Raw genomic sequence first — 13,740 nt, 5'->3', positions numbered from 1 at the left:
GTCAATTTTCAGGAGGGAGATCAATGTAATATTCATTTGAATTCGTTTAGGAATTAGGAAGAATAATTAAAATTAGATACTACTTTCGTTTCATATAATTTGCAACGATTAGACATTTTTCCTCTCTACTTTATGTCAAATCGTTGCAAATAATATGAAACGGAAGTAGTACAAAACAATAAAACATATCTCATCTTTTCCCTTCATGACTTCATTTGATATGCTCTTTCATGGTGGTCAAGGCTGCGAACTCCAAAAGCTTGGGTCTGCTACCATCTTTTCTCTTGCTTGATGATAATACTAGGTTGCAGACTTGTTGGTGGGGAAACATTGTCGCTCACTCGCTCATTTGGCAGCTAAATGGGACTGTACAACAAACACCAGGCTTGTAGTATAGCTGTATGGTTTGATGCATTCCCCCAAAGTCTGATGAAGGAGTACGTATTACTTTGGCGAAGCTAGATTTACATAAATAATAATCTACTGACCTTAACAAAAAAAAAATTAATAATAAAAAAAAAGTACAAGTACGAGTATGCCTTTTTCCCTCTCCTGAGCCATGGAATAAGACCCAATAATCAAATGTTAGGACTGTTGTTTATGTTCTACAAAGTATTTTCATTTTGAAGACCATGTTCATCATCTGAAACTGATCCATAGCAACAACAACCAAAGGAATGTTCTCAATAATTCAATTCTATACTTGGTAAGCTATAATTGCTGGGCTTAAAGATTTCTTGGCTAAGCCAGATAGACAAAAGTTTTATTGGGCCTTGTCTTTCAAATTGGCTACTCTTAATAATCAGAAGGGCCCAATACACTGCAAGTTCTTCCAAAAACTTGGAATGCATTAATAACAATGAGTTTCCAACCTTCCAGGTATCTCCATCTAGCTACTCAAAAGAACCTCTTAAATTTTACTGACACCTTAGGAGTTAGGATTCAATAATTCGAAAACCGTCAGAACAGTTGCAGCAAATTGATCCAGAAAAGCTAGTCTAAAACTATAAAGTACTGGTAAATACAATAAGTGAACTACGTGAAGCTATCTATAGACTAAATAAACAATTAGCACATTCCATTCCTTAAATCAACAAGGCTGCCATGACTAGAGTGGGGTAATGGGTTCAAATGACAGAACCTTACCCCCAGATTAGTAAGACTGTTTGCCTATTCCCATGAGACCATCATCCTAAAGCCAACTGATTGTCAAACTGCTTAACATCACACCACAGATAGACTTGCTTCAGCATGCGTAGTTACTTAATGGCTAAAGAGTTGCACAATTCTGATGTGCATGTTGAAAGAGATGAGAAAAACATACGTAAAAACCGTACAGCAGGGATAAATTTTGTATTACTGATTCTAAGATAATGCAGAACATAATTGTGAATCGTACAAACTAGATACCTATTCTATTATACACAACTATACAGCCATAATTAGGCATCAGTAGAATAAACTGTAAACGGATCAGAAGAATTAGCATAAGTTCATTATGAAGTGAATTGCCTGCACATATGATTTACACAAAGGAATGTACCAATACGGCAATACTAACAAACATAGAACATTGCATGCACCTCCCATTATTGGCAGCTGAAAGAACCATGTGCCAAGATTTCAATACAGGTATGGGACTAATTACCTGCAATGACAAGTATATTGGATAACTGATGTAAATGGTTCCCATAGAACTAGCTTGTGCTCAATTTTGAAACAATAACCTTTTAGAAGGATCACATCATGCATTCATGCATCGCTTCATCTTGGACAACATGCAAAACAATATGAACAGAATCGACAGCTTTTAAGTTTCAGGATGCTGTTATCTTTTATCATTTAGGCTAAGAAGACAATGAGCAACAATTTTCAGGATATATAACTATACTAGGTCTATCAAAGGTAAGAGGAAGCCTCATTCTCGTAAATTAAAGCATCACAGAGAAGTTTGAAGATGATCTTCAGCATATATCTATTATCAATTAGGGTAATAAGACAATGAGCAACAATTTTCAGGATTGATAACTATTACTAGGTCTATCAGAGAGGTAATTGTCCACTAGCAACCTCATTGTCCTAAATTAAGGCATCACAGAGAAGTTTGAATAAAATCTTCGACATATATCTTATATCAATTAAGCTAATAAGAAAACGAGCAACAATTTTCAGGATTTATAACTATTCTAGGTATATCCGTCTATCAGAGGTAAGAAGTAATTGTTTACTAGCAGCTACATTGTCGTAAATTAAGGCATCACAAAGAAGTTTGAAGAAGATCTTCAGCATATATCATTACAGATAGGAGAGAAGTTTACTCCCTTCCTACTTAAAAATAAAATAAAACAAAAATCCTACTTTACTGTTGCATCTTGAATGACCATACAACTTAGAAACGATTAGATAGCATAACGTCAAATTGGAAGCCTTTGTTAACTGAATTCTTCTGTTTCCAAGTGTTATAGCCGAGAGAAAACAAAAGAAACCACAATTAAAATAAAAATTAACTTGATCACACAAATGACATATGCATATGACACATTTGACAGTATATCGCGTTTCAAAGAACTATAGACAGTTTTTCAAAGTATACAGGGATTGCCCAAAGAACTGAAACTCAAATATCGTGTTTCAAAGACAGTTTTGTTGATGATAGGCAGTCTTGCACTAACTTATCATATAAGGCACAGCACCAAGCAGCAGCATTTGATCTTCTAGGAAGACAGGGTATAAGAGTTATACATATAGCAAATCGGCACTTCATAACCTACTTCTGTGCTCAACTCAAAGGCAATATAAACAGGTAAAATCATTCATCACAATCATTCAGAATTTAACTGAAGTCACTACACTGTGTAGAAAACATAAGAGTTTACAGTATACTAAGTACCAAATATCTCATTGCACCACAAAAAAAATGCAGCATATAACATTGTCATGAGCTCACTAATCACAACTCACACACATCAAGCGGGCATTACATAACGCGATTCAACAAAAGCGCAAATTCCTGAATAATGATGCTTAAACAAAAAGGTGAATCCCCAAAAGAGAGCAAACAAGACAAGTCAAAAACTGGTAAGCGAATTTCCACAATAAGAATGAACTTCATTCCATCTCAACTTCTACCAATCAATCAATGCAAGACAAATACTAAAACAATGTGACATAACAACCACCCTGCAAACATCAATTGCGCCAAAAAAGAGATTCTTGCATTGAAATCATTATTACTATCATCATTATTATTTATCAACGGATTACTATAAAGAAAAAAGAAGAAAAACTTGGAAATATTACAACAGAAAAAGTGAGCAACAACAAAGTTGATATAATTGAGTAAAATTGAAGAGTCAAGATAAACCTTTCCTGAGATTTTGAATGGCAGAATACAATTTCCTTCTAGAACCAACTGCATTTATCCCCATATCTTTAAGATCATCAAGGGTCAAGTATGGCAACACCTCCTCATCAACCTCATGAATTTCGAAAACCGGGGCGTATCGTCCCAACCCCAATTCCACCAGCCATTTCCTTACTCCTTCTTCCAATCCACTTCCTCTGTTTCTGGAATTCGATTCCATCCCCAATTCTTGCTGCGAATTTGAAACCCTAGTTGCTCTAATTGACCTTCGATTATGAGCATGCCAAATATCTAGATTAACCCCAACATCATCCCCTGAGTTAAATGGGCTTTCAGGTCCATCAATTTCTGGGTCGAAATCTCTAAACCCTTCTTCCCCATTGTTATTATTTTTGTTAATATCTTCATCAATATCCTCATCAAATTCATTAAAATCATGATTATTACCTCCTCCATTTTCTCTCTCCTCCTCATCATCATCATCTTCTTCAACCCTCAAATTGGTTCGAACCCTCTTCGAACTGTTAGTACTAGTAGCCCTCTTAGATTTGAACTCTTTCGGAAACTTCCGGTGAGAAACTACCCCGTTATTGTTGGTTGTGGCGGCGGTTGCGGTGGTTTCCGCGGAGGAGTAATCGAAATTGCCATTAATGGGGGCAACAAGATTAGTTAACGGGCGAATCTTGGAGGATTTATTAGGGTTATGATGTTCTCGATGTGGGTGCGAGTTGGGGTTGAGCCGCCATGGTCTGGAGGTCCGAAGAGTGGCGGGTTGGTCTCCGATATCGCCTAATCGGACACTGGGTCGCCGGTGCCGTTTAGGGGCTAGAGTTGAGCCGGGGTTGGGTTCGGTGGTCGATGAAGGTGGGACATTCTGAGGTGCTGCTGCTGATGCTCCGGGAAGAAGGGTTGTGAGTTGGGTTCCTAATCCAGGAGGCTGTAGTTCGGCCGCCATTAATGAAAGCTTGATTCGAAGGAGAGGAGAGAGAAAGAGAGAGGGAGAAGGAAGATGAAGAGGAGAGAGAAAGTGTGTGAGTGAAGTGTTGGGATGAGGAGGGCTTGGATTGCGTTATTTTGACCCGAACCCGGTGTTTTTTAATTATCTAGGCCCACTTTCAGGGCATCCTTTTAACTATATCCAAATTATTTTTAAGATTCATAGAAAAACTTTCACTTAAGCCCCTTAATAATACTACGTATATAGTTTTGTTGTTCTACCTAGAATTATTAACTACTTGGTTGATATATGATCATATCGCCAAGTCTTTTCATGTTTTTAGTATTTCTCATATTCGTAGAGCAGGAAATTCAGTAGCTCATCTCATGGCTAGATATGGGACACTCGAAATAGTGATTAACTTATTTGTATTGGTAACATATCGCAAAGTCTTTTGACTCTTGCGGCTCTTGATCTATAATAAAATCCTGCTAACGTTTTCCCTCAAAAAAAAAAAAACCTAAAAGCTCAAAAAGGTTTAATTCTGGTATTTATGCTAATAATGTCAAATTATCCATTCTTATTATGGATTTGAATTAGGAAGATAAATTGATATAGAAATGATTACAATAACAAGTTGATTTTGTTATCTTACAAAAAGTTGATCTCTCTTACTTAAGTCGATCTTTTCAAAGACGGCAGTAAATTATATGGCATAATTCAACTTATTTTTATATTACTGAAACTATTTAAATGAAAATAACTTGCTTGTGTAATTTATGAATCGTGAATCATCCTTTACATATACTAATGATATGTGTACAAATTTTTCCTTTTATAGGTGCATTAGATGTTAGGTCAGTCAATTTGTAACTAAACTTGATTATGTTTGTTAAATCTCTTTATTTCTTTCAATAACAACGCATAAAATTGACTTGTAACTGGTTTATTTTTTTTCATGTTTTAACTTGTGGAATCAAAATGATTTTTATATTTAAATTTATATGTTGTATGCTATTTATTTATGTTGGCTTGTAATGTGGCTTCCCTCCAACTATCAATGACTCGCATTCCACTTGCATGCAACGTCATGTGAAATGCACACGTGTTCATGTAAAGATAAATTGCGTGAGTGTCTAAAAACAACCTGGAACCTCCTCAAACTTTTAGGATTTGCATTCCCATTAAGAGCACACGATAACAAATAAGTAAGAAGCAAGTTCGTTACCATAGGTGGTTGGGGATTCGTTACAGATTCAACCAAAATCCAGAAATTCAAGTCATACAAAAAGGTTGGTTAAGACTTTTATCGAAATAAATGTTTAAAGAAAAAAAAATTGCGCAATAAATGTTTTTTTTTTCTTTGACTGAGCCTTCCTTCTAATAAGATTCTCACACCAATCAAGTTAAGAGACCAAATGATTGAATCCTAACTCATTTTTGGCGAGATCTTTTGAACAAAACCTTGATTCACATTATTTGATCCTTTTCCAACCTTCAAATTTAGTTGAACTACCATAACTGAATTTGTAATAGTCGATATGAAATTCTCTTACCTTATATTAATTTTTATTAGATCTAAAATTTAAATCAGATCTAATAAATTCAGATAAGTTCAGGTCCAATCAAATAACAATAACACTCACTATTGATCATGATTCAAGGCAATATTAATTTAATATATATATTAGTATATGTTCCTATAAGTCTTTTTTAATTTGTGCTCACAAATTTGCTAAAAACTAAGGGTCTGTTCACTTAAACTTAATTTCATTTTAGTTCAGTTCAGCTCCAATCAGTTTAGTTTAGTTCAGCTCCTAATTTCCTTCTCTCATAAAATATTCATTTAAGCTCTATTCAGCTCATTTCAGTAAATGTGAACAGGCCCTAAGCAATAACCAAATTTGTAGTTAGCCAAATATCACTGATATACTAACATATACAAAAGTTAAAGATGGTGGTATATGAAAATTGGTAATAAAATTATCTTATACGGCGAATCGAGCGAGCTACCCTTGCGTGCAATTATGTGGCGGTGAACCTCTCATTTGAATTCAGTGCTCTTCGAACGGTGCGGGAGGGTTTCCTATCACATAACTCACCAACTTGATTTTCTGCGGAAACCTTATAACCAAACAGGCCTGGAAAAAGAGGTACGATCTCGCTTTCCTTTTCCACTAAGTGTACGACATCTGCCTTGCTTAGGCCCCTTCTTCCCTTCCCTCTCATTTGAATTCAGTGCTCTTCGAACGGTGCGAGAGGGTTTCCTATCACACAGCTCACCAACTTGATTTTCTGCAGAAACCTTATAACCAATCAGGCCTGGAAAAAGAGGTACGATCTCACTTTCCTTTTCCACTAAAGTGTACGACATCTGCCTTGCTTAGGCCCCTTCTTCCCTTCCCTAATCAAGTAGTCCACCACCCGCCTTAATAGTATCAAATCTCATTAACAATACACCATCATTAGACACTTATTTAAATCTTCTACTAGAAAGAGTCGACGGACTTATCTATTCTAGTCTTCCCGGTGACCAAGGCGCAAGGTGGGTGGTGGCCTGCGTCACGGATAGCTTTGCTTTCATTTTGATTGGCTACTAGAAAGGATAAGAACTATGCTTTGACCGGGAGGCACCTATGTCGCTGTTACTTATATCCTTTAATTTTAAAATATTTATTACTATTATATTGTCCTTTAAGAAAACTCTAATTAACAATACTTTTAGTTATTCTTTTTTTTTTGTCATTAACAGTACTTTAATTACTTCCTGCATTTTTACCATCACTTTTTTCATTGACTTGCTTTATACTCGCTTCGTTCATTATTCTATTCACTTGTATTTTGTGCGGTATCCAATGCATATGTTTGACCAACTATATCTTTAATTGTGTACTAAAGTTAATTATAAATTTTGATATTTGAAAATTAGACAGTGATTAGTTGTAAATGATAATTTTAAATGTGTAATTAGTTGTAATGGATGGAAAAAGTTTTCTAAGTTTAAGCTAATGAGTAATGAACGAGTAAAACAAAAAAGAACGGAGGTATTGTAGTACATAAAAAAATTATAATCGTGTGGGATGTTATTAGATTTGTCTTGATTTATGGAATGCTTTTCAAATATCAATAATTTATAATTTTTATTAAAGCAAGTTAAAGATAATAACGGTCAAAGTTTTGTATTGGCAAGCGTAAAAACTCTAAAGGGTGCAATTAATAAAAAGTGTAGAAAGTAATTTTTAATACTTTGTACTTCCTTTTTTTAGTTGACACACTTTGACCTTCGCACTATTCACAAATTATTAAACTACATTTTGACTAGTTTTTGTGATTTGTAGTCACTTAAAAAAAAAAACAAAGTCATGTAAAATCTTGTTTGAATGGTCTAAAAGTAATTTTTATTAATACCCACTTTTTAATTTTTTTTTTTTGTTAATTATGTTAACAATTAGAGATATTAATCGTTAAAATTGTACGTTGGCAAGCTCGATAAAAGAATTGGGTCAACTATTATAAATGAGGTAGGACTGCAGTAGAAAGGTACACATAACATAACCGTCTCCATATCTTAATTATAGGAATGAAATTAAAATGCCCATCAAGTTAAGAAAAAAAATAAATAGAGTGTCGGATAGCTTAATTGGTTATTAGAATTTGTCTCCTGAGTCTAGAACATTTAGTGATTAATTCACATCACTCGACGTTGTGACTCTCTAAAAACCAAAAATAAATAAAAAGAAATAAATTTTACATCAAACTAAAAAGTTACTAAAGCAAGAAAATACGGTCCGTGAACCTCCGAAGAAGTTGAGAGATAGTGCGGTACACCCGAGTATATACAACAAACTCGAAGGAAGTTAGCTATGCAATACTTGCATGCTTAGCTATCTACATTAAAGTTTTGAGAAATCTTTGTTGATTCTACTCGGCATTCTAGCTACTTATTAAGGTTGACCATTGTGTATCATATTGGATATCAAGCAGGATTAAAGGTTTTTTTTTTTTTTTTTTTTTAAATTTTAAAAAATTATCATTTGCTTTGTCTTCACGAGAACTTGCATATATACCCTTAACTTAGTGATTGAGCTGGCAATTGTTGTTTAGTGTACATTAAGTTATATAATCGTTGAGAAAATGTAACATTTTATGCAAGTAACTTGTGTTTATGTGCTCACGCAAGGTACAACAGGTTGCATGATGAAACTTGAGTCGAGATAAATCCAAAATATACGAACATCACACACAACTTACTATTTAATGTAATCAAATCCACCCTGATACATGTAGAAAAAGGGATGTAATAATCAACAAAAAGACAAATATAAAACTGAAAATTGTAACCTTTAACCCAAAAATAATGTGTTTATAACTCCTAAATTTGTTACACTTGAATGATACCGTGTTTTCTTTTTCTATTTCTTCCTTTGTTAAATTTGTAACAAGAGTTAATGATCCTGATTGACAAGCGTTCATCTGATAGGGGTGTATGTACATGCAGTAACACTAATACATATACTCTTTAACCCAAATAAATTTGTACACCTATATATGTTTCCTTTTTCCTTTAATTTAATTTTTTAATTTTAAACTCGAGTTTGGAAAAATCAGTTATAATTTAATATACGTATATATATAGCTGTTAGTATTAGTCTGCAACTATTGTACTTCGTATTTTGAAGTTGTTGTAAAAGGCAGCAGTTTGGTGCTAATAGCTAAACAATTTTTTTACTCACCATGGTGTCTGGTTGCTCTAGAGGTAACACCGTGAATTTTGGGCCATTTTTATCAGGCCAGGGTCACGGTGGTGCAGTAGGTGGAACGCGCATGTCATGTAACAAGGACTGGGTGTGGCCTCCCCTTCAAAGAATCAATAATAATAATTCAGAAAATGTTATCAGTAGTCAGGGGACGTGCTCTTGTGCATCAGAGATTTCGCGCCAGCAGCAGCAGCAGCAGATTCTCAACATCAATTCTTTGATGATGCCTGTTGGTCAATCCGAATGGCATGCATCCTTACCTATTCCCTCTACGGTATACTACCATACTGTTGCTCCCCTAACTGTAAGCACCTTAACTCTTTGTTTACTGTCTCCTTTTATTCCTCCCTGCATGCACTACTTCTAACTGTATATGGCCTTAATTTTAATTATTAATACCTCCGTTAAATATTAGTTACAACTTTGGGGTAATATTTGTGAGATATAAAATATTTCAAAGTTGCAACTAATTTTTAACGGAGGTAGTACTGCACTTTCTTGATCATATAAAAATTTATAGTCTTTCCTAGATTGATTATTGATTATGGAGTACAATTGTGTTTAGCACAAAAATTTGGATGATCTCATTATATTTATCAAACTCGCGCTTGCACGTGTTTACCATGCCTAAATAAAAAAATTCTAGCCGAATTGAACAAGCTAGGTTATACACCAATAATCTATGCAACTAATTTTTAGCACTTGATTTGAACCAACTTATGTTGGATTATTATCACTCATTTTTCGTGGCGAAGGGATTATGCTCCCTAGGCTAGGCGTGCAAGCCACACTGTTAATGTTACATGTTAGTACTAGTGCAGAATGTTTGTTACCTTGAATTATTGTAGTCCATCATAACATCAAAAACTATTTACAAGTACATAATTTTTGTAATCATGAATATAGTATGTCCAAATTTGTTTCAAAAAGGGCATTTTTGTTGCTTAAGGCCCCCTTTTTTGAACCTTAACGCTCATAACAAACTTGATGAATACACGTACATACAGGTAAACAATGCAAGGCCTTTGAGGTTCCTCTTTGGCAAGGAGCTTACACACAGTGATGCCTTGAAGAAAAACAAAATAATCATTCCTAGGGTCAGCTAAACCTTCTAACTATATTATTATTGTTGGTCCAGATATATGATTTATACCATTAAAATCGATATCATTTCCCTAATATAGTCTTATATGATTCCATAACAGAGGGATGCTGAAACTCATTTGCCTTATTTAAGCTCGAGACATGGTATGCGACTATATATGGAAGATACAGAAACTAAAGGAATTTGGTGCTTCAGATTTAAGTATGCTTTATTTCCTTTTCACAATACATAAAGATATGTTCATATATGTATAATTGTTTCTTCACATGATATAATGAATAATGAGTTATATGATTCACTTTGTTTCATCCCCTTTTATGGAGCAGATACCGTGTTACAAACAAGTCCAAAGTCCATTCCCTAGAAGGAACTCGTAAGGGCCTTCTTCAACATTTCGAAATTGAAGTATTCTTACTTTGTGACACTTTTTTATGCACAAACAAATTCAATTATTGTTTAATTCAATTAAGTGTATGCATTGAGAAGATTTTGCATCTTGTAGGACATTTTGTTCAAGTCCATGATTTGAAAGCAGGGGACTATATTGGCATTTACATAGATGAAGAAAGAAGAAGATACGTAAGTTCGTTGGTCTAGATTACTTATTTCTTATAACAAAATATATCATAATATACATTATAGTATGAATGATTAATTGCAATTATATATATGTAACATTCCTAATGAGCAGGTGATCGGAGCATCAAAGGAAGCCGAACAACATAATATTGGAGAGTCTTCGGTTAATAGTACTAATACTAATGAGAATAATAATGGCTGCTTGGTTTCCAACTTGGGTGTCACAAACAATTCTAACAGCTACATGTACATGGACAATCTTTCAGACTTTTCTGTAGTAGATGATATGGAAGTGGAAGCGAGACCAAGCACGCCGTATCCCTATGGCAATGCTACATTGACTGATGGTCAAGATTCATGTCAACTTGAAAGGCTTACCCCATTGCAGACTTTCGAGTTCTCTGACTTGCCAATGGATCATGTTTCATGGAATACATGATACCATCTAAAAACTAATTGTTCTATAAGCATTATTGTAATAAAATCGCGGTAGACTATCAGTCTAAACTCTATAGCATTAATTGGTCATAGAGATCAAAACTTAAACATCCTCTTTACATACATGGAGATGTTAAATCCAAATACAGTTTGTTGCTGCAACTATTAGAAGTTTAAACCTTTTTAAAATTAATTGTACTGCATTCCATTTATTTATATCCACAATCCGACGACATATATAACATACATGCACCACCTCTGCCCCCATTCCATTAGAAAATAAGTGAATGAGGGGGGTTGATTACTCTTAAAACAAGACATAATACATGAAATTAAATTGTATATTCCCGGTCTTCTAGAAGAGCAAGCCAAGGTGAGGGAAGTGCAGATACCGCCTGAGCACTGCTTCCATACAAAGGAATGGACTGATATTGAGTTGCTAACCTTGTGCATTCTGAACCATCAGTCGTAGCATACGAATTCTGTCACACATTCACACACACAAACACAGAGAAAAATATTAAGTCGAAAGCTTTACCTTTAATAATCAACTAGTCAGTAAAAATCTCACATAGTAATAAGAGTTGTACATACCTCTAGATGTGTCACAATCGATTCTAAGGCAAGATAATTGACATCAAATGTGGGATCAACCAAAGCAATCTCTGTCATTAGGGACTACATGGAAACACATACATGTGAGAATTAGAGTGAATAATTAATGACAATTTATCAGGTCAAATTCTGTTAATTTAAGGAAAAAGGAAGAAAAGAATAAAACCAAAGGAGTACTAAAAGACATCAATGAATAATATGTTTTTCTCGTTTTGCATGACTTTGTCAGTATATTTACCTTGACTTGATCCTGTAATGTGTGAATATACTCTATTATGTTGTCTAGTGTTGGGATTTTTCCTGCTATCTGTAAAAATGCTTAATGTTAAGTTTTGAAACAACGAAACGAACAACATTAATCAGTTCAATTTTGACGCACCTTGTCACAACCAGGAACAATGGATTGCAAGAGCTTCATCTTTTCACTAATTTTTTGTCTTCTTACCTGAAAGAATTAAATGAAGTGTATTTCATAAGAAATGTTTAATTATTTGCTCAAATTAATGTTTACTATAATAATACAATACAAGTATTTAATATTAAAAATAAAATATATATATATTTCGAAGACATACCCTTTCAGCAAGACTATGACTGTCTATGGCTTGACCCCTCTTGGCCCTTACATACACACAACCATCTTTACAACCTGATGCATCCTCTTTATTATCACAAATTGTTTTTTCTTCATTATTCTTGCTAATATTTTGTGTTGTATTATTCTTCTTCTCTAAGACATTGTCTTTCTTTTTGTCAGTCCTTCGACTTCTCTGTCTCCCTTTCGTATTCTGTCTTGTTCCCTATATTATACACAAGCAATGACCATTCAGTACATATATATAGTATGTAGTCTGTTACATTTATAAGATAATATCAAATACGAGTATTCAGTACGTATATAGTAGTCATATATTGATATATGTCTATTATTGCAATATTACATTGAGAAAAGGTTTTCCTAGGTTATGTTACAACAAAAGTCTTAAGAATTGTAGCTAGGTATGCATGCAAAATTTGTAATGTAACAATGTTTTTGTGTTACCTCAGGAGGGATAGTACTACACTTGGTATTTTCGGGTACAGGTGTGAGCTCATTAACATCAGAGGCCTGATAATATTGCTGATGATGACTATCATAGTACTGAGAAAAATCCTCAAAAGTACTGAAGTTATCACAAATCCATGAATAATTATGATTCATGTTATGTGGCATGGTAGTCAAGTTACTTGTACACGACGAGCCTCCATTATCGTAGTTGCTAGCAGGGTGATGAGCAGACTGGATATGATGAGGATGTTGTTGTCCATCATCCACCACACATAAAAATGAAGAGGGTTGCTGGTACCATGTAGCTGACATTTTGAGTTTATATTAAACTCCAATATTATTTGTGTAGCTTGTTTATTTGGTGCTAGATGAACAAGGCACATATATATATAGTACTTCATATAACAGAGCTGTAAAAATATATATAGTATAGTGTAACACAACAAATACTGAAATTAAAGCAAAGGGAATTTAGAAAACTAGCAATAATAATGAATAATCCTAATGGTACATTTAAGGCTGTCATTGTCAAAAAATATATTGCATCATGAGTGGTCGCTTTTTTTGAGCAGAATTGTAACTGCATATGCCCAGGAGAATGAACACAATTAACCTCCATTCCCTGTATGATTTTTCATGTGCGGCTGATTTCCTATGCAACACTAGCTAGTAGTGTAGTCACCATTTAAGAAGTGGTGCATTCTTCTCAAAACTTCTTGGATAAACAAGAGTTTTTGAATTTGATTTATAAGATCATGTTAAATCTAATTCATTGCATTGGTAGAAATTCAATTTAATTGGCTATATACATTACATATGTTGTACATACAGTGTGGTAACGTATACTATTAGAGGCGAAGTCAGACTTGATTGTTGAGGGGACAGACCAATAAAAAG

General features: G+C 34.2%; 2 protein-coding genes across 2 annotated transcripts; both read right to left on the bottom strand.

The window, feature by feature from the left end:
* Positions 1-3,353: 3,353 nt before the first annotated feature.
* Positions 3,354-4,319, bottom strand: LOC145591991 (uncharacterized). Its single transcript, XM_081651225.1, has one exon. It carries the CDS (start codon positions 4,317-4,319, stop codon positions 3,354-3,356), a length of 966 nt encoding a protein of 321 aa, XP_081507351.1.
* A 7,041-nt stretch (positions 4,320-11,360) lies between these two features.
* Positions 11,361-13,477, bottom strand: LOC145628242 (transcription factor bHLH76-like). Its single transcript, XM_081680571.1, has 6 exons — positions 13,457-13,477; positions 12,371-12,595; positions 12,175-12,240; positions 12,034-12,102; positions 11,775-11,858; positions 11,361-11,662 (listed from the first exon to the last, which is right to left on the bottom strand). Exons 1-6 carry the CDS (start codon positions 13,460-13,462, stop codon positions 11,513-11,515), a joined length of 600 nt encoding a protein of 199 aa, XP_081536697.1. The 5' UTR covers positions 13,463-13,477; the 3' UTR covers positions 11,361-11,512.
* Positions 13,478-13,740: the final 263 nt, after the last annotated feature.

The sequence above is a fragment of the Chenopodium album genome, chromosome 1, assembly GCF_948465745.1.
Source record: "Chenopodium album chromosome 1, dcCheAlbu1.1, whole genome shotgun sequence".
NCBI classification, from domain to species: domain Eukaryota; kingdom Viridiplantae; phylum Streptophyta; class Magnoliopsida; order Caryophyllales; family Amaranthaceae; genus Chenopodium; species Chenopodium album.
The sequence above is the reverse complement of the archived record's forward strand: the minus strand, read 5'-3'. Positions and strand labels throughout refer to the sequence as shown.

Coding starts and splice junctions, on each gene's coding strand:
- LOC145628242 (XM_081680571.1), bottom strand. Junction 12,241..12,370: donor GTCATAGTCTTGCTGAAAGG/GTATGTCTTCGA, acceptor TAATTCTTTCAG/GTAAGAAGACAAAAAATTAG. Junction 11,859..12,033: donor CATTACAGGATCAAGTCAAG/GTAAATATACTG, acceptor GTTTCCATGTAG/TCCCTAATGACAGAGATTGC.
- LOC145591991 (XM_081651225.1), bottom strand. CDS start 4,319: ATGGCGGCCGAACTACAGCCTCCTGGATTAGGAACCCAACTCACAACC.